The 24790-nt window shown below is 46.4% G+C and overlaps 1 protein-coding gene across 1 annotated transcript in view; it reads right to left on the reverse strand.

Moving 5' to 3' along the window:
• LOC137643813 (heparan-alpha-glucosaminide N-acetyltransferase-like) overlaps positions 1-24790 on the reverse strand; it is a 98849-nt gene that overhangs the window by 68275 nt on the left and 5784 nt on the right. The window contains exon 2 of the mRNA XM_068376502.1: positions 2597-2814. Coding sequence (XP_068232603.1) covers positions 2597-2814 — 218 coding nt within the window. The remainder of the gene's footprint in view (positions 1-2596; positions 2815-24790) is intronic.

The following is a 24790-nucleotide window of genomic DNA, read 5'->3' on the forward strand; positions in this document are numbered from 1 at the left end:
CCGACTTAGAAGTCAGCTTAGGAGGCGGAAACATAAAAGACGTCTTTCCCAGTTGCTGCTTGGACTGCAACCAATCCCCTAAAGTTCTCAAAGCTCTCTTTGACGATCTGGCGAAGACAAGCTTAGTGTAAGCAGACTTAACAGGTTGCATGCCTAGAGAGAACTCGGATGGAGGAGAACGAGGGGTAGCAGAAACAAATTGTTCAGGGTATAACTCTCTGAAAAGAGTAAGAACCTTGCGAAAGTCAATGGAGGGTGGCAATGACTTGGGTTCCTCCACATCAGATGAAGGATCATCCAGGTGAGCCGCTTCATCCTCAGAAACCTCATCACCTGAGTGTTGAGAAGCGAGAGGTAACGATAAAGCAGTATGCTGAATGGCTGAATCCTGAAGAACGGGTGCATGCGCACTAGCGGATTCATCCTCAAGAGTCTGCTGAAGAGGATGAGGGCTGGTAATGACAAAGTCCTGAGGCTGGGATGAAGGAGGTTCTGCGGGGGTCTGAGGAGCAAGCGTGGTGAGAGGCGAATGCTGTAAAGCATGAGGTTCATGCTGCATAATCTGCGGTTCAAGTTGAATAGGAAGCGGCTTAAGCTGAGAAGAAAGTGGTTGCTGCATGCGTTGAGGTGGCTGACTCATAGCATGAGGTTCCTGCCTCAAGGGTTGAGGTGGCTGCGCAGAGAGAGGCTCTTGTCCCACGAGTTGAGGTTCTAGCCTCAAGAGTTGAGGTGCTTGCCTCGAGAGTTGAGGTTCTCGCCTCGAGGAAAGTGGAGGTGGCTGCTGCAAGAGTTGAGGTTGCTGCCTCAAGGATGGTGGAGGTTGTCGCACCGCAAGAGGTTGCTGCCTCGAGGATGGTTGCAACGCAAGAGGCTCCTGCCTCAAGGGTAGAGGAGGTTGCTGCAAAGCATAAGGCTCCTGCACCAAGTGTTGAGGAGGTTGCCGCGTGGCAAGAGGCTCCTGCCTCAAGGAAAGTGGAGGTTGCTGCACAGCGCTGGTATCTGGCAACTCCCAAAGCGGCAGCTCACGCATGGAGGTAGCTTGAGGAACCGCAACCTCATACGTCTGGCAGGCTGGACTGCGCAGAGGTGGGGGAGCGCTCGCAGGAGGAGGTGTGATAACCTTCTCTGCCTGAAACTCCTGCATCAACACCGCAAGCTGCAACTGCATAGTCTGCAGCATAGTCAACTTGGGATCCACAGAAGTTGAGGTCTGTTGAGGCATAGCTTTAACAGAAGTTGAGGTCTGTTGAGGCAAAGCTTTACCTCTCTTAGGAGGCGTGCAGCCATCCGATGACTGCGGCGAGTCCGAGCTAGCCCAGTGGCTACACCCGGGCTGTTGAACTCGCGCGGTCTGGACCTTACGCTTAAGAGGCCTTGAGACCTGGGTCCAGCGTTTCCTCCCGGAAACATCTTCTGCAGACAAGGAAATAAAGGGCTCAATCGTCTGAGAGTGGAAGTGACGATCTCTATAAGATACGCCCGCAACCACTGAGGATACTACTGTGCGCCGATCAAGGCCTGCCGAACCCTTTTGCCCTTCGACATTGCTTCTCCCCTGGGCTTGGGAGCTTGCAAGAGGTCCCGGACTGGGAGGACGACTGGCACGCACAGAAGTATCCTCATGCGCAACACTGACACTGACACTAGGCACAGCACTGGCACTACCATTTCCCACTGCACTTTTCACTTTAAGTTCCTTGACATCTGCCAAGAGAAACTTGTGGTCACTCACTACCGACTCCACCTTATCACCTAAAGCCTGAATGGCACGTAAAACATCCGACATATCAGGCTGAGCACTAATAATAGGTTCGGGGGTAGCCACTACAGGGGGAGGAAAAGGTTGAGGATCATGGGGGGAGGAATAAAGTAAAGAGCGAGCCGAACTCCTCCTAACTCTCTCTCTCTCTAACTTAGTCGTATACTTGAGGAATCGAATAAAATCAAGTTCCGAAAGTCCGGCACATTCCTCACATCGATCTTCCAACTGACAGGATTTTCCCCTACAGTCGGAACAAACGGTGTGAGGATCAACCGAGGCCTTCGGAAGCCGCCTAATACAAGTCCTACATCGTCTTTGGGGAGGAGCTTGAGAATGGTCGGACATCTTGAATCAGAGAACAGTCAAGGGGGGATTCCAAATTAAAGCAAAGATCATTATACCATTAATCAAAATCAATCCAAAAGCTATCTAAGCTAAGGGAAAAGCTTCCTGTATAGCGAAAGCTGAAATCTCAAGAGCAATACTTCACCAAAACCGTGAACAAAGACTCCAAAATCATAAGCGTATCCATGTAGGTCTTGCCGGAAGCACGACAGAGGAAAAATTGAGGTGGTGTTGTCAAGAAGTACTGGAGTACCTGACCACAGATGGCGCTGGTGAGTACACCCCCCTCTTGTATAGCGATCGCTGGCGTATCCCGTCCGTAGAATTCTGTCGGGCAACGGAGTTGACAGCTACATGATTATCGGGTAAGATTAATATTGAAAAAGGAAATACGTAGCATTCCTAGGTCCCTAAATTGCATCTATTGCTAAATAATATACAATACACTAGTCGACTCCACCAACAAATGAGAAGGAAACATTATACCACCTTATAGCATTCTATAGACTGTGCCCAAAATTCTAAACTGGAGCTCAAATCAGTGTTCAAAACTTCTAGGCAAGCCTGGTCCATGGAGAGCGACTTCTCATTGTCTCCATAGCCACATGGTGGGATGGAGGAGTGGAGATCCTCTGTAGCAGCCTTTAGGTCCATCACTAGTGCTTCTGTCATATGAACAAAAGAAGTTGGTAGAAATTCTCTCCAGTCTGAAAAAACAAATTCAAAAAGTAATAAACAAAGAGATACAATTCAGGTTCTAGGCAACAAGCAAAGCCTAATTAGACCTAAAATGGTAGATAATTATTTTCTTATAAAACCTTTCATAAAATTTTAAGAGTCAGATCAAAATAATCTATTTCAAAAGTAATATGTTATTTTTATTAGTAAAATAAATTTTTGAATATACTTACCCGATAATCATGTAGCTGTCAACTCCGTTGCCCGACAGAATTCTATGGAGGGATACGCCAGCTATCACAATACTAGAAGGGGGTGTACTTACCAGCGCCACCTGTGGCCAGGTACTCAAGTACTTCTTGTTGACACCTCCTCAATTATTCCTCGGTCCACTGGTTCTCTATGGGGAGGAAGGGAGGGTCGATTAAATCATGATTATCGGGTAAGTATATTCAAAAATTTATTTTACTAATAAAAATAACATTTTTCAATATTAAACTTACCCGATAATCATGTAGCTGATTCACACCCAGGGGGGTGGGTGAAAACCAGTGTACAAGATTAAAGGATAGCTAAGTATCCCATATTTCATATAACAGTTATCTCAAATAACAATGAAATAATAAGTACCTGGTAAGGAAGTCGAATTGAACCGTTACTCTGCCTCTTTTTTAAGTTCGTCTTCCTTACTGAGCACAGCGTTCCTCTTGGAGGCTGAATCAACCCAAAGGTGCCAAAGTATATGGGGTTGCAACCCCTACTAAAGGACCTCTACAAAACCTCTAACCCAGGCGCTTCTCAAGAATGAATAGACCACCCGCCAAATCAAAAGGATGCGGAAGGCTTCTTAGCCTACCGTAACAACCATAAAAACAACAATAAAAGCATTCAAGAGAAAGGTTAAAAAAGGTTATGGGATTAAGGGAAAGTAGTGGCTGAGCCCTCACCTACTACTGCACTCGCTGCTACGAATGGTCCCAGGGTGTAGCAGTTCTCGTAAAGAGACTGGACATCTTTAAGATAAAATGATGCAAACACTGACTTGCTCCTCCAATAGGTTGCATCCATTATGCTCTGCAGAGAACGGTTTTTATTAAAGGCCATCGAAGTAGCTACGGCTCTTACTTCATGGGTCTTTACCTTCAGCAATGCAAGGTCTTCCTCCTTTAAGTGAGAGTGGGCTTCTCTAATCAGAAGCCTTATATAATATGAAACCCCATTCTTGGACATGGGCCTCGAAGGTTTCTTGATGGCACACCATAAGGCTTCTGACTGTCCTCGAAGAGGTTTAGACCTCTTAAGATAAAATTTGAGAGCTCTGACAGGGCAAAGAACTCTCTCTAGTTCGTTACCTACCATGTTGGAGAGGCTAGGTATTTCAAACGATCTAGGCCAAGGACGTGAAGGAAGTTCGTTCTTTGCTAGGAATCCGAGCTGAAAAGAACATGTTGCAGATTCGGTCGTGAAACCAATGTTCTTGCTGAAGGCATGAACCTCACTGACTCTCTTAGCTGTTGCAAGGCAGACGAGAAAAAGAGTCCTGAGGGTAAGGTCCTTGAAGGAAGCTGACTGGAGAGGTTCGAACCTAGGTGACATAAGGAACCTTAAGACTACGTCTAGATTCCAGCCTGGAGTGGATAGACGACGCTCTTTAGACGTCTCAAAAGACTTAAGAATGTCTTGAAGGTCCTTGTTGGAAGAAAGGTCCAAACCTCTGTGGCGGAGAACTGAAGCCAACATACTCCTATACCCTTTAATCGTAGGGGCTGAAAGGGATCTCTCATTCCTAAGATGTAGAAGGAAGTCAGCTATTTGGGTCACAGAGGTATTGGTAGAGGATATTGAATTGGCTCTACACCAGCTTCGGAAGACCTCCCACTTAGACTGGTAGACTCTACGAGTGGAAACCCTTCTCGCTCTGGCAATCGCACTGGCTGCCTCCTTCGAAAAGCCTCTAGCTCTAGCGAATCTTTCGACAGTCTGAAGGCAGTCAGCCGAAGAGCGTGGAGGTTTGGGTGCAACCTGTCTACGTGAGGTTGACGTAGAAGGTCCACTCTTAGAGGTAGAGTCCTGGGGATGTCGACTAGCCATTGAAGTACCTCTGTGAACCATTCTCTTGCAGGCCAAAGGGGAGCAACCAGCGTCAGCCGTGTCCCTTCGTGCGAGATGAATTTCTGCAGAACTTTGTTTATTATCTTGAACGGTGGGAATGCGTACAGGTCGAGATGGGACCAGTTCAGTAGAAAAGCATCCACATGAACTGCTGCAGGGTCTGGAACAGGGGAACAGTACAGCTGAAGTCTCTTGGTTATGGAGGTGGCAAACAGATCTATGGTAGGTTGACCCCACAAGGTCCAAAGTCTGTTGCACACACTCTTGTGGAGGGTCCATTCCGTGGGAATGACCTGATTCCTTCTGCTTAGGCGATCTGCTGAGACGTTCATATCGCCCTGAATGAACCTCGTGACCAGAGTGAGGTTTAGACCTCTTGACCAAATGAGGAGGTCCCTTGCGATCTCGTATAGGCTCCTCGAATGGGTCCCTCCTTGCTTGGAGATGTAAGCCAAGGCTGTGGTATTGTCTGAGTTCACCTCCACCACTTTGCCTAGCAGGAGGGACTTGAAGTTCAACAGGGCTAAATGAACTGCTAGTAGCTCCTTGCAGTTGATGTGGAGTAATCCCTGTTCTTCGTTCCACGTTCCCGAGCATTCCCGTCCGTTCAAGGTCGCACCCCAGCCCGAGTCCGATGCATCTGAGAAGAGATGAAGATTGGGGGTCTGAATAGCCAACGATAGACCCTCCCTGAGAAGGAGGTTGTGCTTCCACCACAGGAGAGTGGTCTTCATCTCTTGGGTGATTGGGATAGAGACTGCTTCTAGAGTCGAACCCTTGTCCCAATGAGCTGCAAGATGGAATTGAAGAGGGCGGAGGTGGAGTCTCCCTAGCTCGACGAACAGGGCCAGTGATGAAAGGGTCCCTGTGAGACTCATCCACTGTCTCACCGAGCAACTGCTCCTCTTCAGCATGCTCATGATGCACTCTAGGGCTTGGCTTATCCTGGGGGCCGATGGAAAAGCCCGAAAATCCTGACTCCGAATCTCCATTCCCAGGTACACAATGGATTGGGAGGGAATGAGTTGAGACTTTTCTATGTTGACTAATAGACCCAGTTCTCTGATTAAGTCTAAAGTCCAATTGAGATTCTCCAGACAGCGACGACTCGTGGAGGCTCTCAACAGCCAGTCGTCTAAGTAGAGGGAGGCTCTGATGTCCGATAAGTGTAGGAATTTTGCTATATTCCTCATCAGATGAGTAAAGACCATAGGAGCTGTGCTTAGGCCAAAACACAGGGCTTGGAATTGGTAGACAACCTTTCCGAAAACGAATCTCAGGAAAGGTTGGGAGTCTGGATGAATAGGAACGTGAAAGTAGGCATCTTTCAAGTCCAACGAGACCATCCAGTCCTCCTGCCTGACCGCTGCTAAGACCGACTTCGTCGTCTCCATCGTGAACGTCTGCTTGGTGACATACGCGTTGAGCGCGCTGACGTCCAGCACCGGTCTCCAACCCCCTGTCTTCTTGGCCACAAGAAAGAGACGGTTGTAGAAGCCCGAGGATTGATGGTCCCGGACTATAACCACTGCCTTCTTCTGCACAAGTAGCGACACCTCCTGGTGCAATGCTAGCCTCTTGTCCTCTTCTTTGTAGTTGGGAGAGAGGTTGATGGGCGATGTGGTCAGAGGTGGTTTGAGGCAGAATGGAATCCTGTAACCGTTCCTCAGCCAACTGACAGACTGGGCGTCTGCACCTCTCTTCTCCCAGCCTCGCCAGAAGATCTTGAGTCTGGCTCCTACTGCTGTCTGGAGATGCGGAGAGTCAGTTTTTTCCTTTAGATATCCTGGAGCCTTTCCTGGACTTGCTCCTGTAAGAGTCTGGACGGGAGCTTCCTCGGCTGGGGGCTCTACCACGAAAGGGCGGTATGAACCTCGTAGCAGGGGTATCAACCACTGGGGAGCGATAAGTCTTGGGGACTGAGGTAGCAACCTTAGACTTACGAGCCGATGAGGCTACAAGATCGTGTGTGTCCTTTTGTATCAGGGCAGCAGACAAGTCCTTAACCAGCTCTTCGGGGAAGAGGAACTTCGAGAGCGGAGCAAAAAGAAGTTGTGACCTTTGGCAAGGTGTAATGCTGGAGGAAAGGAAGGTACACAGCTGTTCCCTTTTCTTCAAAATCCCTGATACAAACAACGACGCAAGCTCACCAGATCCATCCCTAATGGCCTTATCCATGCAGGACATTAATAGCATGGCAGAATCCTTGTCCGCAGGAGAGGTCTTCTTGCTGAGGGCCCCCAGGCACCAGTCAAGAAAGTTGAACATCTCAAATGCTCTAAACAGTCCTTTCAGTAAGTGATCCAGGTCTGAGAAGGTCCAGCAAACCTTAGAACGCCTCATTGCAGTTCTCCGAGGCGAGTCTACCAGACTTGAGAAGTCAGCCTGGGCAGAGGCAGGTACTCCCAAGCCTGGTGCTTCTCCTGTGGCATACCAAACGCTCGCTTTCGAGGTGAGCTTAGTCGGCGGGAACATGAAAGAAGTTTTGCCAAGGTGTTGCTTAGTCTGCAGCCACTCCCCTAAGATCCTTAATGCTCTCTTAGAGGACCTTGCTAGGACTAGCTTAGTATAGGAGGACTTAGCTTGTTGTACGCCCAGCGAAAACTCAGATGGTGGAGAGCGGGGAATAGCAGAGACAAAGTGGTCTGGGTAAACCTCCCTAAGCAGAGCCAAGACCTTACGAAAGTCAATAGACTGTGGAGAAGGCTTGGATTCATCCACGTCTGACGAGGGATCCAGGTGTGCCTCCTCATCATCAGACGCCTCATCATCAGAGTGTAGCGAAGATATTGGAAAAGAATGCTGAACAGCAGAGTCAGAACGAGTAGGAACAATATTAGTGGTTTCCTCTTCAAGCAACTGTTGAGGGAGAACCTGAGGCTCAGACTGCAAAGGCTGAATAACAGACAAAGCAGAAGGAAGGCGCATGGGTGGAGGAGGCTGACTCCTAGCATGAGAGGTTGAACCCAAGGGTTGCGCTTGCTGAGCGGTTGGTGGAAGCGGAGTAGCAAGTTCCTGTTCCTGTGGTGTGAGCGGAGCGTGATGAGGTTGAGGCTGCGCAGAACAAGGTAAATGTCTCGCAAGCTGAGGCTCCTGAGGCGCAAGGCCAAGGTGTAGTGGAGCTTGCCTTGTGGATGGTTGAGCTCGCTGCAGCGAGAGCTGAGGAGACTGACTCATGCACGGGAGAGGTTGTTGTACCTCAGCCGAGAGTAGCACCACTGGTGGAGCAGCAAGGGGAGGCGGAGGAAGAGAGGTATAATCCTCCTGATCCCATAGCAAAGGTTGCCTTAAAGAAGGCGGAGGCTGAACACCACTGGGAACAGCAAACTCAGACTGTGGCTCAACATCGTACGCCTGGCAGGTGGTACTGCGATCAGGCGGAGCAAGCGCAGGCGGAGCGAGCGTAGGCGGAGCGAACGCAGGCGGAGGGAGTGTAGGCGGAGGCGGAGGCGCAACACTCTCAGCCCGACACTCACGCATCAAGTCCGAAAGCTGTGCTTGCATGGACTGTAGTAGAGTCCACTTAGGGTCGGCAGAAACTACAGTAGGCTGAGGTAAAGCCTTAACAGTCGAGCTCTGTTGTGGCAGAACCTTACTCCTCTTGGGCGGAGTGCAGTCGACAGATGACTGCGGCGAGTCAGAGCTGAGCCAATGACTGCAACCTGGCTGAGCACTCGCGGACTGGACTCTGCGTTTAAGTGGTCTCGAGACCTGAGACCAACGTTTCTTCCCTGACAGATGATCAGCGGACGAGAAAAAGACGGGCTCAATCGTCTGCAGGTGGGAGTGACGGTCTTTGGAAGACACGCCCGTAACCACCGAGGATACTTCTGTGCGCCTAACAAGGCCTGCCGAACCCTTATGCCCTTCGACATTGCTTCTCCCCTGGGCTTGGGAGCTTGCAAGAGGTCCCGGACTGGGAGGACGACTGGCTCGCACAGAAGTATCCTCACGCACCACACTGGCACTGACACTAGCACTTGGCACTGCACTGACACTAGCACTCGTCACAGCACTGGCACTAATTCCACCCACTGCACTCTTGACCTTAAGTTCCTTAACTTCGGCCATCAGAGACTTATGGTCACTTACCACTGACTCTACTTTATCGCCTAAGGCCTGAATAGCACGCAAAACAACAGACATATCAGGCGGAGGGCAAACAGTAGGTTCGGGGGTAGCCACTACAGGGGTAGGAAAAGGTAGGGGATCATGAGGTGAGGAAAACAGTGAAGAGTGAGAAGAACTCCTCCTAACTCTACCTCTCTCTAACTTAGTTGAATATTTTAAAAGACGGACAAATTCCAGTTCCGAAAGTCCGGCGCATTCCTCACATCGATTTTCTAACTGACAGGGTCTGTCCCTACAGTCAGAACAAGCGGTGTGAGGATCTACCGAGGCCTTCGGAATACGCCTATTGCAAGACCTACATCGTCTATGGGAGGGGGCTTGCGAAATGTCAGACATCTTGAATCCAAAGAGTTAGCCAAAGGGGTTTCCAAAATCAAGCAAAAGATCGTTAACCGTATATCAGGACTATATAAAAGCTATCTAGCTAATATAAGAAGGTTTCCAGTAAAGCGACAGCCGAAATCTGAGAGAATACTTCACCAATTAGCCGTGAACAAACTCGAAGATCATAAGCATATCCCAGAACGTCTTGCCGGAAGCACGACAGAGGAATAATTGAGGAGGTGTCAACAAGAAGTACTTGAGTACCTGGCCACAGGTGGCGCTGGTAAGTACACCCCCTTCTAGTATTGTGATAGCTGGCGTATCCCTCCATAGAATTCTGTCGGGCAACGGAGTTGACAGCTACATGATTATCGGGTAAGTTTAATATTGAAAATTGTATTTTTCTTAACTATTCAAACCTGCATCCTATATTAGAAATATGACTTTAGCAAAGCTGGAACAGCGGCTTTAACTTTTAAGGAGGTAGTTAGAGGAGCTGGTGGGTGCAAGGTAGGCTCCGCCCACTCGCCAGGTAAAGCAACCTTCACTTTGACCTCAACATATGACTTGCAGTGGGCAGTGTAATTTGAAGGAATAAGGTTTGTACGGTTAGGAAAAATACAAATAGCTTTTAAGATTTGACTTTTTCCTACATGAATACAAAGCACCGTCCTTTAATAGGGGACGTATCCATTTTTTTCCGCTCATGAATGGCAGAGGAAAGGGACAGTGACATTGCCCTAGAGACTGACCATATGAAAATATGATCAGCACCCAAGCCCCCTCTCCATTCAAGCTAGGACCATGGAGGTCCAGGCAATGGCTGCTGATGACTCAGCAGATAGACCTATAGGCTCCCCCATACCTCACCTTCCTTAGCTCACAAGGATGGTGAGGTTGCAGGTGTCAGACAGATGCTTATTTTGGATAAATTTCATATGCAGAAGGTTTATGTATATTATTGATGCCTTTATTTGTGGGTTTTGTTAATTAATAAGAAATGGGGAGACAAATGCAGTTAGTAGTAATTGTAAAGATATAGAAAGAATTGTGGAGAGACAGGAGAGTGAACGAGAGTTAGGTAGGATGTTTTCAACTAATTTCGCTGACTCCAGGGTTCTTTCCCGTAAACAACTCCCCGAATGACAGGATCCGTTCTTGAATGTCGAACGGAACATAGACGAGTGAGACGTAGAAGCCGGGAAAAAGTCACGTGATTAAGGATAGCTTGACACGCCCAAGACGACCATATATAAGCAACGAGAAGACGGCATCTCTCTCTCTTCCTAGTAGTCGCTCTGTAACAGGTCTAAAGACCTACTTAACCTGCCGGGTCTCCTTGACGACCAACACGTGGCGGCTGCCTATACCAAATTGAGGGACGGCGATTACTCAGAATCCTAAAGCAGCCGAGAAATTACAGGGGAACATTTACCCCTGAAAACGAAGGACGACGAACAAAGTTACTACGCCCGCACCTGATTGATTGTCTGTGAGTGTGTTTGGCGAGACGTCCCAGAGCGACCGAGAGGCGTGACGTCCCAGAGTGACCAAGGCGTGTCTAGAACTTCGCGCCAGCCTTCCCAACACCTGACGAAGGCTCATACTTCAGCGACGACAGTAGGCCTATGATTGACGTATAGGCCTAACTAAACAAGGATTCATCCAACTCTTCAGCCAGTGTCAAGACGTCTGAATTCTTCACTAAGTGTTAATGTAGAAACCACGCTTTTATTTTTTTTGACTGCTTGTAAGTGACTGTTCAAACCCCTTTTTATGTCTAGTAAAGAAAGAAACCAGCATTCGTATCCCTCACCCACGTAACTTTGCTTATATTAACTCCTGAGAGAAATTCAATTAATATTAAACAAAAGGAAATAAGTATAAAAAGAAAGTAATATGCAGAGGTAAGATACTAGATAAAATAAGAAGATTTATTGCAAGAAAAATCTAGGACATCATCACACAACAACCAAATGAACCAACGAGTTTGAGCGTGACTCAAACCCCCATGTACCAATCACCAGGCAAGGACTTTACCAACAGACCACTCCTTTGGAAGGATTAAGTCCCTAAACCAAGACTGGCTGGTTACTAACCCAGGAAATGTCCGCCCATTTTGGTCTTGTTGAGGAGTGAAAATGATGACTCCTGACAAATCCTTGATGACCAAAGCATGAGGATGTTGCAGTAGTCAAGCTAGGTCCTTACTAGGAGACTGGCATGGAAGAACCTATATCCATAAGGACATGTTGTCTAAATGCATGGTTATTATGAGAAATTGGTTAGCGTACATTTCTTCAATCCTCCCCCACGTCTGAGAGGATGGGGGAGATACTTCAATACAAAACTTGTTAGTAATGAAAAATATTCAGTTCTGAGGATTACCTGCATCTAGAGTACGGTCCAGCACAAAACAGAATGACTGCTATACCCCAATGGATAGGAAGAGAGAAGAGGAAATAGGCCTTCTTGCCACTCCTTCTAGACTCAAGTTGCAATCACAACCTTGGAAGAGATGCTTCTTGTACCGGAGGAAACTGCAGGACCAAGAATATGGCTATTCAGGGATATGTGGATGCATTCCTGTAGGTAGTGGGCAGCAAAGGTCATCTGTCACTTTAGACTCCGACATTCAGAACTTACACCATTGACAGGTTCTTCCTTCAGGTTGAAGCAGATTCGATATCACTAATTACGTGCACTCAAACATATCACATGTCTGCTTGTGCATGAGCCAAAGTAAACAGTATCCGCATGCAGTCCTAAGTTCTTTAGGAAGCATTATGCAGTAGGGTCTCCATAGGACAGAGGAGCAAGTCATCCTGATCGTCGTTTATCATTTCTTGTAAAGAAGAGATGGCGAAGGACTTGAATCTGAAGTTGGGAAAAGCTAGATTCTGGATCTTGGACACAAACTCCAAATCAGAAGAGAGGAAGACCTTACCCCGAAAGAGATTGACTTGCGACAACAAAATGTCATGCGGAATGCCAATTCGCAATACCAAGGATAAGGCTTGTGAGCATTCTTGAGGGTCAGATACCTATATGATATCTGTTTCCAGGACTCAAACAGGGCTCATCTGAGAGACCCAAAAACTTGAGTAACATCTCAAAAGGGCCTTGAGTTCCTGGAGAGGGATGACTGTTTTAACCTCCTTCTAAGTCTAGGCTATTCCTATGAAGGTGAAAAGTCCGAGTTCCTCAGCCTGAGACCTGGCTAAAGGCTGAGTGACTGTCTTATACTGTGGAGACTGAGAGGGGCTTCCCTCAACCAAGGTAGATAAGGAGAACTACTAACCACTCTGGACATACTCTAACCTGTAGATGGGTAACTCTAACTGGTACCTCACAGAGGAGCTTCTGCATATCCAGATACCACCTGGTGCATAACACTTGGGAGCCACAAGGGTAAGTCTTAGGGCCGATGTCCTCAACAGTCGGTCGAATAATTGGCAAATCAAATAAAAGGAAAGAAAGTTTAGGGTCCAGAATGTACCAGGGGTGTTGGGATGTGTTCTGAACACTGCCGATATTCCTGGAACTGGAAAACGTTCTGAAACAGCATAGGAGTACTGTACTGAAGGTCCTCAAGTTACAAACTTAATAGGTTCCAAGAAGCTTCATGTAAGTCGAATTCTCCTAAATTTGTCCGAGGGTAGGCCTAACCTAACTCCAACGCCTACGATTTTCAGATGCAAAAGTCAACATATAGTCCCGTTTCATAAGTAACAAATATCAAGTTATTGCAAATGTCGTTTTGTTTACTGTATCAAATTATTTAATATTGTTGTATTAAAGTATTCCCTTATTTTATTACAGTATACAAACTTTTGACATACTATACGAGGTCTATGATTCCGTTGGATTTGTGTTTGTATCTCCGAGTGTTTGTAAGTTGAGGACATTCTTTACTTGATGTTTTAGATCAACCATAAAGTAAAGGTGATGAGATCAGATTGGGAAGTAACCAATAATGCTCGACCTGACTGGAAGATTTTGGTTGGAAAACTTAGAATGAATCAGTATCTGAGCTTGTGAAGATCTAGGTTGAGGAGGCAGTATTGTCCCGTACAGAAATCTCAAGCAATGGTGTCACCGAAACGTCATGGGAACGTCCCTGAAGCATGAAATGGATGAAAGTGGAAGCCCACATCCTCACCAGCAGTGCTCATGACTGCTCTCGTATGGGAAAGATCGCAGTTCATGCTCTGTGAATCTCCTACCGAAAATGCTTCCTGGGGGCTGGCTTTGGTACAGCATTGCTCCTCTCATATAACCATACAGAGGAATCAAATAAAAGTCTCCCTAGACTCTGCCAGATCAGTCATCATGTGCTTCGGTAACATATCATCTTCCTCTTCGGCACGGTATGATCGCTAGGATGGAACAGGTAACCGGAATAGGTTAATTAGTTACCTGATGACTCAAAGGTAACAATCACTTGAAGAATTTGAGTAAGTTCCTCATTGCATGATTACCAATCATGGCTACCTATTGCATGATTCTGAACATGGCTGAAAAATGTTATTTTTATTAGTAAAATAAATTTTTGAATATACTTACCCGATAATCATGTAGCTGTCAACTCCGTTGCCCGACAGAATTCTATGGAGGGATACGCCAGCTATCACAATACTAGAAGGGGGTGTACTTACCAGCGCCACCTGTGGCCAGGTACTCAAGTACTTCTTGTTGACACCTCCTCAATTATTCCTCGGTCCACTGGTTCTCTATGGGGAGGAAGGGAGGGTCGATTAAATCATGATTATCGGGTAAGTATATTCAAACATTTATTTTACTAATAAAAATAACATTTTTCAATATTAAACTTACCCGATAATCATGTAGCTGATTCACACCCAGGGGGGTGGGTGAAAAACCAGTGTACAAGACTAAAGGATAGCTAAGTATCCCGTATTTCATATAATCAGTTATCCACAATAACAATGAAATAATAAGTACCTGGTAAGGAAGTCGACTTGAACCGTTACTCTGCCTTTAATAAGATCGTCTTCCTTACTGAGCGCAGCGTTCCTCTTGGGAGGCTGAATCAACTCAAAGGTGCTAAAGTATACAGGGCTGCAACCCATACTAAAGGACCTCATCACAACCTTTAACCTCGGCGCTTCTCAAGAAAGAATTGACCACCCGCCAAATCAACAAGGATGTGGAAGGCTTCTTAGCCGACCGTACAACCCATAAAAAGTATTCAAGAGAAAGGTTAAAAGGTTATGGGATTATGGGAATGTAGTGGCTGAGCCCTCGCCTACTACTGCATTCGTTGCTACGAATGGTCCCAGGGTGTAGCAGTACTCGTAAAGAGACTGGACATCTTTGAGATAGAATGATGCGAACCTTGACTTGCTTCTCCAATAGGTTGCATCCATAACACTCTGCAGAGAATGGTTCTGTTTGAAGGCCACTGAAGTAGCCACAGCTCCCACTTCATGTGTCCTTACCTTCAGCAAAGCAAGGTCTTCTTCCTTCAGATGAGAATGTGTTTCTCTAATCAGAAGCCTGAATAGTAAGAAACTGAGTTCTTAGAACTTGGAAAAGAAGGTTTCTTGATAGCACACTATAAGGCTTCTGATTGTCCTTGTAAAGGTTAAGACCTTTTTAGATAGTACCTAAGAGCTCTAACTGGGCAAAGTACTCTCTTCAGATCATTCCCCACCAAGTTGGACAGGCTTGGGATCTCGAACGACTTAGGCCAAGGACGTGAAGGAAGCTCGTTTAGCAAAAACCGAGCTGCAAGGAACATGTAGCCGTTTCAGATGTGAAAACATTGATCCTGCTGAAGGTGTGGATCTCACTTACTCTTTTAGCTGTTGTCAAGCACACGAGGAAAAGAGTTTTTAATGTGAGGTCCTAAAAAGAGGCTGATTGGAGAGGTTCAAATCTTGATGACATAAGGAACCTTAGGACCACGTCTAGATTCCAGCCTGGAGTGGACAACCGACGTTCCTTTGAGGTCTCAAAAGACCTAGGGAGGTCCTGTAGATCTTTGTTGGTGGAAAGATCCAAGCCTCTGTGGCGGAAAACCGCTGCCAACATACTTCTGTAACCCTTGATCGTAGGAGCTGAAAGGGATCTTACTTTCCTTAGATATAACAGGAAGTCAGCAATCTGGGTTACAGTGGTACTGGTTGAGGAAACTGCATTGGTCTTGTACCAGCTACGGAAGACTTCCCCTTGAGACTGATAGATTCTGAGAGTGGATGTTCTCCTTGCTTTGGCAATCGCTCTGGCTGCCTCCTTCGAAAAGCCCCTAGCTCTTGAGAGTCTTTCGAAAGTCTGAAGGCAGTCAGACGAAGAGCGTGGAGGATTGGGTGTACCTTCTTTACGTGAGGTAGACTTAGAAGGTTCACTCCTAGAGGAAGAGTCCTGGGAATGTCGACCAGCCATTGCAGTACCTCTAAGAACCATTCTCTCGCGGACCAGAGCGGAGCCAACCAACGTCAGCCGTGTCCCTTTGTGAGAGGAGAACTTCTGAAGTACCCTGTTGACAATCTTGAACGGCGGGAATGCATACAGGTCGAGATGGAACCAATCCAGCAGAAAAGCATCCACGTGAACTGCTGCTGGGTCTGGAATCGGAGAACAATACAACAGGAGTCTCTAGGTAATCGAGGTAGTGAACAGATCTATGGTTGGCTGACCCCACAGGGCCCAAAGTCTGTTGCAAACATTCTTGAGAAGGGTCCACTCTGTGGGGATGACCTGACCCTTCCGTCTGAGGTGATCTGCCATGACATTCATACCGCCCTGAATGAACCTCGTTACCAGTTAGCTTTCGATCTTTAGACCAGATGAGTAGGTCCCTTGCGATCTAGAACAACTTCCACGAAAGAGTCCCTCCCTGCTTGAAGATGTAAACCAGGGCTGTGGTGTTGTCAGAGTCCACCTCCACCACTTTGTTAAGCTGGAGGGACTTGAAGTTTATCAAGGCCAGAATAACCGCCAAACAACTCCTTGCAATTGATGTGAAGTGTCCTTTGCTCCTGATTCCATGTTCCCGAGCATTCTTGTCCGTCCAAAGTCGCACCCCAGCCCGTGTCTGATGCGTCCGAGAGGAGACGGCGGTCGTGTTTCTGAACAGCCAAAGGCAGACCTCCTTGAGAAGAAAGCTGTTCTTACACCACGCGAGAGAAGACCTCCTCTCTTCGGAAACAGGAACTGAGACCGTCTCTAGCGTCATGTCCTTTATCCAGTGAGCAGCTAGATGATACTGAAGGGGGGGGAGGTGGAGTCTCCCTAACACGATGAACAGGGCCAGCGATGAAAGTGTCCCTGTTAGACTCATCCACTACCTGACTGAGCATCGGTTCCTTCTCAGCATGCTCTGGATGCATTCTAGGGCTTGGAAGATCCTTGGGGCCGACGGAAAAGTCCGAAAAGCTCGACTCTGAAGATCCATACCCAAGGAGACAATGGTCTGGGATGGAACGAGCTGAGACTCCTCAAAATTGACCAGGAGGCCCAGTTCCTTGGTCAGATCCATAGTCCATTTGAAAATCTCCAGACAGCGACGACTTGTGGGAGCTCTTAAAAGCCAGTCGTCTGACGGAGCCGGACACAAGATCATGGTACTGCTGCACAGTCTGTGAACTGTCAATCATGGGCAAGCGAGGAAGTACAGTGACAACCCGAATCTGTCTAGACTGTCTGGGTCGTACAGACAACTCCTTATCGGGTTGCTGAGGTTGCCGCACTGCGTCACAACAAGTCACTTCTGTTGGTTGTTGAACGTCTTCCCCGTGACACATTGACTCCGTAAACAAAAAATCCTCTAACAAGGACTAAGCTTGGACTGCATGTCTTGCAACACAGCTCAAGGTCTATGGGAGCAGGTGTGGTAACAGACGGGATTAGCGACTGAAGTGGAACCATTACCTTCCCTGGAAGCATGTTATGCTTAAATAAAAGTCCATAAGAGGCTATGCAGCTAAAGGCTCCCTCCAAATGACAGAGTCCTCAAGGGAATATCAGAAGGAGGGAGAAAAGAACTTTCTCATCTACAGGGACCATATCCTAGAAAAGCTAAGTTCTCTCAGTGAGGGTTCACTGGTGCAAAAGCAGCAGACTAGAAGGCAACGTTATGAAACTGCTTGACAGTCTAGTGAGTTGGCAACAACCAAAGATGTGTGACTGAGAAGCATGCGGTAAGGTATGCAGAGCATGTTGTATGCAGAGTATGCTGTATGCAGAGCATGCTGTATGTAGAGCATGTTGTATGCAGAGCATGCTGAATGCAGAGCATGCTGTATGCAGAGCATGTAGTATGCAGAGCATGCTGAATGCAGAGCATGCTGTATGCAGAGCATGTTGAATGCAGAGCATGCTGTATGCAGAGCATGCTGTATGTAGAGCATGTTGTATGCAGAGCATGCTGAATGCAGAGCATGCTGTATGCAGAGCATGTAGTATGCAGAGCATGCTGTAAGCAGAGCATGCTGTATGTAGAGCATGCTGTGAGGTAAGCAGAGCGTGTGCATGGCGTTTAACATTTCTCAGAAATTCCATGACCAGTGCTAGAGTGCTTTATGCATGCTTGCATGGGGTTTAAATATCAACATAATATTTACCTTACATTCATAACTCATGAATCATATTTTTTGCCATATTCTGCGATATTGTTAAAAATATATTGCAAGGAATACAAATATATTTTTATAAGTAATACAAATAACCTCCATTATCATAAGGTTTGAAAATGGAGGTAAGGTATGCTGAACAGCAGAGTCAGAACGAGCTGGAACAACAATAGTTGTGGTTTCCTCTTCAAGACTCTGTTGAGGGAACACCTGAGGCTCAGTCTGCAAAGGCTGATCAAAGGAAGTAGCAGAAGGTAGGCGCATGGGTGGAGGAGGCTGACTCCTGGCATGAGTGGCTGAACCCAAGGGTTGCGCTTGCTGAGCGGTTGGCGGAAGCGGAGTAGCAAGTTCCTGTTCCTGTGGTGTGAGCGGAGCGCGATGAGGTAGAGGCTGCGCAGAACAAGGTAAATGTCTCGCAAGCTGAGGCTCCTGATGCGCAAGGCTAAGGTGTAGTGGTGCTTGCCTTGTGGAGGGTTGAGCTCGCTGCAGCGAGAGCTGAGGAGACTGACTCAAGGACGGGAGAGGTTGTTGTACCTCAACCGAGTGTTGCATCACTGGTGGAGCAGCAAGTGGAGGCGGAGGAAGAGAGGTATAATCCTCCTGATCCCATTGTAAAGGTTGCCTTAAAGAAGGCGGAGGCTGAACACCACTGGGAACAGCAAACTCAGAACGTGGCTCAACATCGTACGCCTGGCAGGTGATACTGCGATCAGGCGGAGCGAGCGCAGGCGGAGGGAGTGTAGGCGGAGGCGCAACACTCTCAGCCCGACACTCACGCATCAAGACCGAAAGTTGTGACTGCATGGACTGCAGTAGAGTCAACTTGGGGTTGGCAGACACTAAGGTCTGCTGAGGTAAAGCCTTAACAGCAGAGATCTGTTGCGGCAGAACCTTACTCCTCTTAGGCGGACTGCATTCAACTGATGACTGAGGAGAGTCAGAGCTAACCCAATGACTGCATCCGGGTTGTTGAACTCTAACTTCGTACGTCTGGCATAGGTCTGGACTTTACGTTTAAGAGGTCTTGAGACCTGAGACCAGCGTTTTCTCCCCTAAATTTCTTCTGCAGACGAGCAAAATAAGGGCTCAATCGTCTGCGGGTGGGAGTGACGGTCTCGGTAAGACACGCCCACAACCACCGAGGATACTTCTGTGCGCCGATCAAGGCCTGCTGAACCCTTATGCCCTTCGACATTGCTTCTCCCCTGGGCTTGGGAGCTTGCAAGAGGTCCCGGACTGGGAGGACGACTGGCGCGCACAGAAGTACCCTCACGCACAACACTGACACACTTTGCGCTAATCACTTATCACTTTGATTTTCTGTTTGCACTTATTTCACTGAACTCGAAACTTTAAGTGGTTTGTACCTGAAACACGCAATTCTATCCTTTCTCAAAAGTTAGTAATTGCGAAAACAGAATTACAATGTAACAGAAAAATCTAATGAAAGATAAATAATTCAGTGGCTGGAAAGAGACTAAACACTAGATCACTCTAGAAACGTTTACTTTCTTCCCCTAAAGAGACTAGGGAGAAGAGCAAAAACGATAACAACGTATTCGTACGCCTGGCAGGCTTGAATGAAACGTTTATCCTCCTCTTTCTCCCTCCGTCTCTATCTCTCTCTCTCTCTCTCTCTTGACTTAGAACCTGAGAGAAGAGCCCAATCATATATATCGTTAAAACATATTATTGTAAAGGAAAAAACTGAAATATTTCCCAAAATGAAAAGTTCCTTTATTAGGATCAAAACCATTAAGTTAAGAAAGAATGAACAAAACGCTAGACACGGTTACTCTTACTGCAACGTGAAACCGTGAAAACTCTTTCTCTATCGTAACGATAGAGTGCAAGTTGAACGTTCTGAACGTCAACAACTGCAGAGCTAAACGTTAGTTCAACTTTGAAAACAGTACTAGACTATCAAAGAAATTCTTTCAAAGACATTAAAATAGCATAATATGTTAACAGGTAAAACCGAAATGACGGGCTCAATGTTAATTAACTTCGGTACCAAGAAAAGACCGCCTACTATTAGGAAGGTCGAATATAAACAAATATAAAAATTAATTTTAATAAGTTTATAATAAAAGGAAGTTAATCGAAGAGGCCTATAAGAGGCGGAGAGATATAAAATAAATCTATAACTTTTTTTACAAAATTAAGAAAGAGAGTCTATACTCTCTTAGACACCAACACTTCCGTCTAAGGGAAGGGTCGGCCATTGAAAGGTGAAAGAGAGTTCATACTCTCTTCGTCACCATAATTAATCAAATTAATTCCAAAAGCTAACTAAGCTAATATAGAAGTTTCCAGTAAAGCGACAGCCGAAATCAAAGAGAAAAACTTCACCAAAGTCGTGAAAATACTCCAAGAACATAAGCGTATCCCAGAACATCTTGCCGGAAGCACGACAGAGGAATAATTGAGGAGGTGTCAACAAGAAGTACTTGAGTACCTGGCCACAGGTGGCGCTGGTAAGTACACCCCCTTCTAGTATTGTGATAGCTGGCGTATCCCTCCATAGAATTCTGTCGGGCAACGGAGTTGACAGCTACATGATTATCGGGTAAGTTTAATATTGAAAATTATGTGGTTCCCGATCGCAGCTCTTGATCGTATGGTTCTCAATTGTATGATCCCCGATCGCAGCAGATCTTGTGTCAACGATAATTGTGGAGAACACAATCAGAACATTCCCACGAAGAAGAAATAGGAAGGGAAAAACCCCAAGGAAAAAAATTTGGCCCTCATGAATAAAAGATCTCATAGCCCATACAAGCTATGAAAATGAACACAGATTCCTTTTTACACTGGTATTGTGTACAATACTGGACATGCTGGAAGAAGCAGATGCCAAAAGTTCTGTGACCCAAAACTTACTGAAGAACAAATGCAAGGTGTCCTATTGCACTCGGCCCAACAAGCGCAGTGAATACACGACCCTCATACGGATATATATTCTCAGGGAAGCAAACGTTCCTGATACGTAAGCTCTTGCCTCGCGTATGAGACAAAAACATACTAGAGTTGTCCTCCCTAGTAGATATGTTTTGTTATGTACCATCCTTCTAACATTTACGCATGAGGTAATTGGTCAGGGCTGTTCTCATCACTTGGCTGGGTGAGAGAAGACAGATAACGCTATGACTGGTCACACAGACTATCCAATCTGATTGGGAGTATTACTATGCTTCTTCCAATTTCATATTTCCAATACCTTTCATTACTAGGAAACTGTTAACCAATCCTAAGAAGCTACTTCAAGAAGCAATGGAAACATAACTATCTTCTGTTAATGTCTTCCTTATGCTATACTGTTTTTTTCACCCTGAGACACCTTTTGCTTACGTTAGTTTTCACCTGTGGGGTGTTATAGAGATCCTTGACAAGGCAGTTCAGATGAAAGAAATCTATATAGTCGTCATTTCTTAGAATGCATCTGGTAATATGAGGCATTTAATGGTCTGTCATGTCTATTATTGACAGCTGATACTGAAGGGTTTTGTCAGTGAGCCAGCGAGGAGGCGGTGCTTCCCGCTACCAGTAAGTAACTGCCGGCCACTTATTGACACCTCATTACAATTTTCAACTGCCGTATTCCAGGTTCACTATTATCAACCTCCTACATAAAGGATGCAGGTTTATATTTGTGTAGGAATAATGTTATATTACACACATCTTACTAGTAATTTGTCATGATAGCTTAGCATCCCTAACTTAACACAGTTAGGGATTGTAACTTGGCTAGCAGTATTAATAATAATAATAATACCAATAATAATAATAAAGAATACTGTAACTGCATATAAAATCTGAAGAGAAACCTCTAAATGTGACACAGTGCTACCACCACAGAAGGATAAAGTAGTAGAGATAACACATAAAAGACTGAAAAATATTATTTAGGAAATAAAAAAGCCACATTCTTACACTATAAACATGAAACACTGTTGCACATGCACAATTGTGTAGTAACATCCGAAGTTACACATTATAGCAATAAACAGGAATACTAACAGATACAAATATGAAAAGGAGCAAAGGGCTGGTTGGCTATGGTAGCCCAATATAAAAAAAGAAGTATGAATAATTCTAAAACACAAACTAAACTATATCTCTTTAATTATTTGTTCCACAAACTTTTATTTATGCTAGAATAAATATACTGGTGGAAAAGCCATTATCATGAAAATTGGAAAAAAGTTGAAAATACATGGCAAAAATTACAAAAATAGTACTTGCGAGGGGAACATACTAACCTAACCTAGGTAGGAGAGTCCTACCTGACCAGCATCATCAATCAAAGGTTCAAAGTAGTCTGTACTAAAACAGATTTTGGAGCCTTTGTAGATCAGCGGCCAGATCCTCCAGCGAACATAAAATATGGGCACCAACTAAACTGAACTTACCCCTAACCTAACCTACAAGCCGTGTACTTACCTACTTACACTGCTGTATTCTTAGTCAGCCGTCATCATACGTACAGGTGGCCGCTATCATACATACACCCCAAAATTTTTTTTAACATGTAAGCTGTTGCTTATTTAGAGAGAAAAGATGGATCAAAATAGTGGTAGCATCTCGATTTTATATATTGCTTTAGAATTCATGAGCACGTTAACATTCGAATTCCATTTAACATTAAAATTTAACCAGGCACTAAATTCTACCACAGAATTAATGACAGTATTGACCACATTAATCACAATATGGTCTTAGGGGTGTATGTATGATAGCTGCCACTTGTATGTATTATTATGGCTAACTTAGAATACAGCAGTGTAAGGGCATCCCCGGTAAGTAAGTAGGTAAGGACACGGCTTGTAGGTTAGGTTAGATGGGAAAGTTTAGGTTAGTTGACGTCCATTTTTCAATATTAAACTTACCCGATAATCATGTAGCTGTCAACTCCGTTGCCCGACAGAATTCTATGGAGGGATACGCCAGCTATCACAATACTAGAAGGGGGTGTACTTACCAGCGCCACCTGTGGCCAGGTACTCAAGTACTTGTTGTTGACACCTCCTCAATTATTCCTCTGTCGTGCTTCCGGCTAGACGTTCTGGGATACGCTTATGGTCTTCGAGTTTATTCACGGATATTTGGTGAAGTATTCTCTCAGATTAACGGCTGTCGCTTTACTGGAAACCTTCTTATATTAGCTAGATAGCTTTTATATAGTACTGATATAACGGTTAACGATTTTTGCTTGTTTTTGGATCCCCCTTTGGCTAACTCTTTGGATTACAAGATGTCTGACATTTCGCAAGCCCCCTCCCATAGACGATGTAGGTCTTGCAATAGGCGTATTCCGAAGGCCTCGGTAGATCCTCACACCGCTTGTTCTGACTGTAGGGACAGGCCCTGTCAGTTAGAAAATCGATGTGAGGAATGCGCCGGACTTTCGGAATTGGAATTTGTCCGTCTTTTAAAATATTCAACTAAGTTAGAGAGAGGTAGAGTTAGGAGGAGTTCTTCTCACTCTTCTATGTTTTCCTCACCTCATGATCCCCTACCTTTTCCTACCCCTGTAGTGGCTACCCCCGAACCTACTGTGTGCCCTCCGCCTGATATGTCAGTTGTTTTGCGTGCTATTCAGGCTTTAGGCGATAAAGTAGAGTCAGTGGTAAGTGACCATAAGTCTCTGATGGCCGAAGTTAAAGAACTGAAGGTCAAGAGTGCAGTGGGTGGAGTTAGTGCCAGTGCTGTGACGAGTGCTAGTGTCGGTGCAGTGCCAAGTGCTAGTGTTAGTGCCAGTGTGGTGCGTGAGGATTTTTCTGTGCGAGCCAGTCGTCCTCCCAGTCCGGGACCTCTTGCAAGCTCCCATGCCCAGGGGAGAAGCAATGTCGAAGGGCATAAGGGTTCGGCAGGCCTTGTTAGGCGCACAGAACTATCCTCGGTGGTTGCGGGCGTGTCTTCCAAAGACCGTCACTCCCACCTGCAGACGATTGAGCCCGTCTTATTCTCGTCCGCTGATCAACTGTCAGGGAAGAAACGTTGGTCTCAGGTCTCGAGACCGCTTAAACGTAGAGTCCAGTCCGCGAGTGCTCAGCCAGGTTGCAGTCATTGGCTCAGCTCTGACTCGCCTCAGTCATCTGTCGACTGTACTCCGCCCAAGAGGAGTAAGGTTCTGCCAAAACAGAGCTCGACTGTTAAGGCTTTACCTCAGTCTACTATCGTTTCTGCCGATCCCAAGTGGACTCTGCTTCAGTCCATGCAAGCACAGCTTTCGGACTTGATGCGTGAGTGTCGGGCTGAGAGTGTTGCACCTCCGCCTCCGCCTACACTCCCTCCGCCTGTTCTCGCTCCGCCTGCGCTCGCCCCGCCTGCGCTCGCTCCGCCTGGTCGCAGCACCATCTGCCAGGCGTACGATGTTGAACCACTTTCTGAGTTCGCTGTTCCCAGTGGTGTTAAGCCTCAGCCTTCTTTAAGGCAACCTTTACTTTGGGATCAGGAGGGTTATTCCACCCTTCCTCCGCCTCCCCTTGCTGCTCCACCAGTGGTGCAACTCTCGGTTGGGGTACAACAACCTCTCCCTTCCATGAGTCAGTCTGCTCAGCCATCGCTGCAGCGAGCTCAACCCTCCTCAAGGCAAGCTCCTCTACACCCTGGACTTGCGCCTCAGGAGCCTCAGCTTGCGAGAACTTTACCTTGTTCTGCGCAGCCTCAACCTCATCATGCTCCGCTCATCTCACAGGAACAGGAACGTGCTACTCCGCCTCCGTCCTCCGCTCAGCAAGCGCAATCCTTGGGTTCAACCTCTCTTGCTAGGAGTCAACCTCCTTCACCCATGCGCCTTCCTTCTGCTTCGTCTGTTGTTCAGCCTTTGCAGTCTGAG

This window comes from Palaemon carinicauda, chromosome 7 (assembly GCF_036898095.1).
Source record: "Palaemon carinicauda isolate YSFRI2023 chromosome 7, ASM3689809v2, whole genome shotgun sequence".
Taxonomy (NCBI): domain Eukaryota; kingdom Metazoa; phylum Arthropoda; class Malacostraca; order Decapoda; family Palaemonidae; genus Palaemon; species Palaemon carinicauda.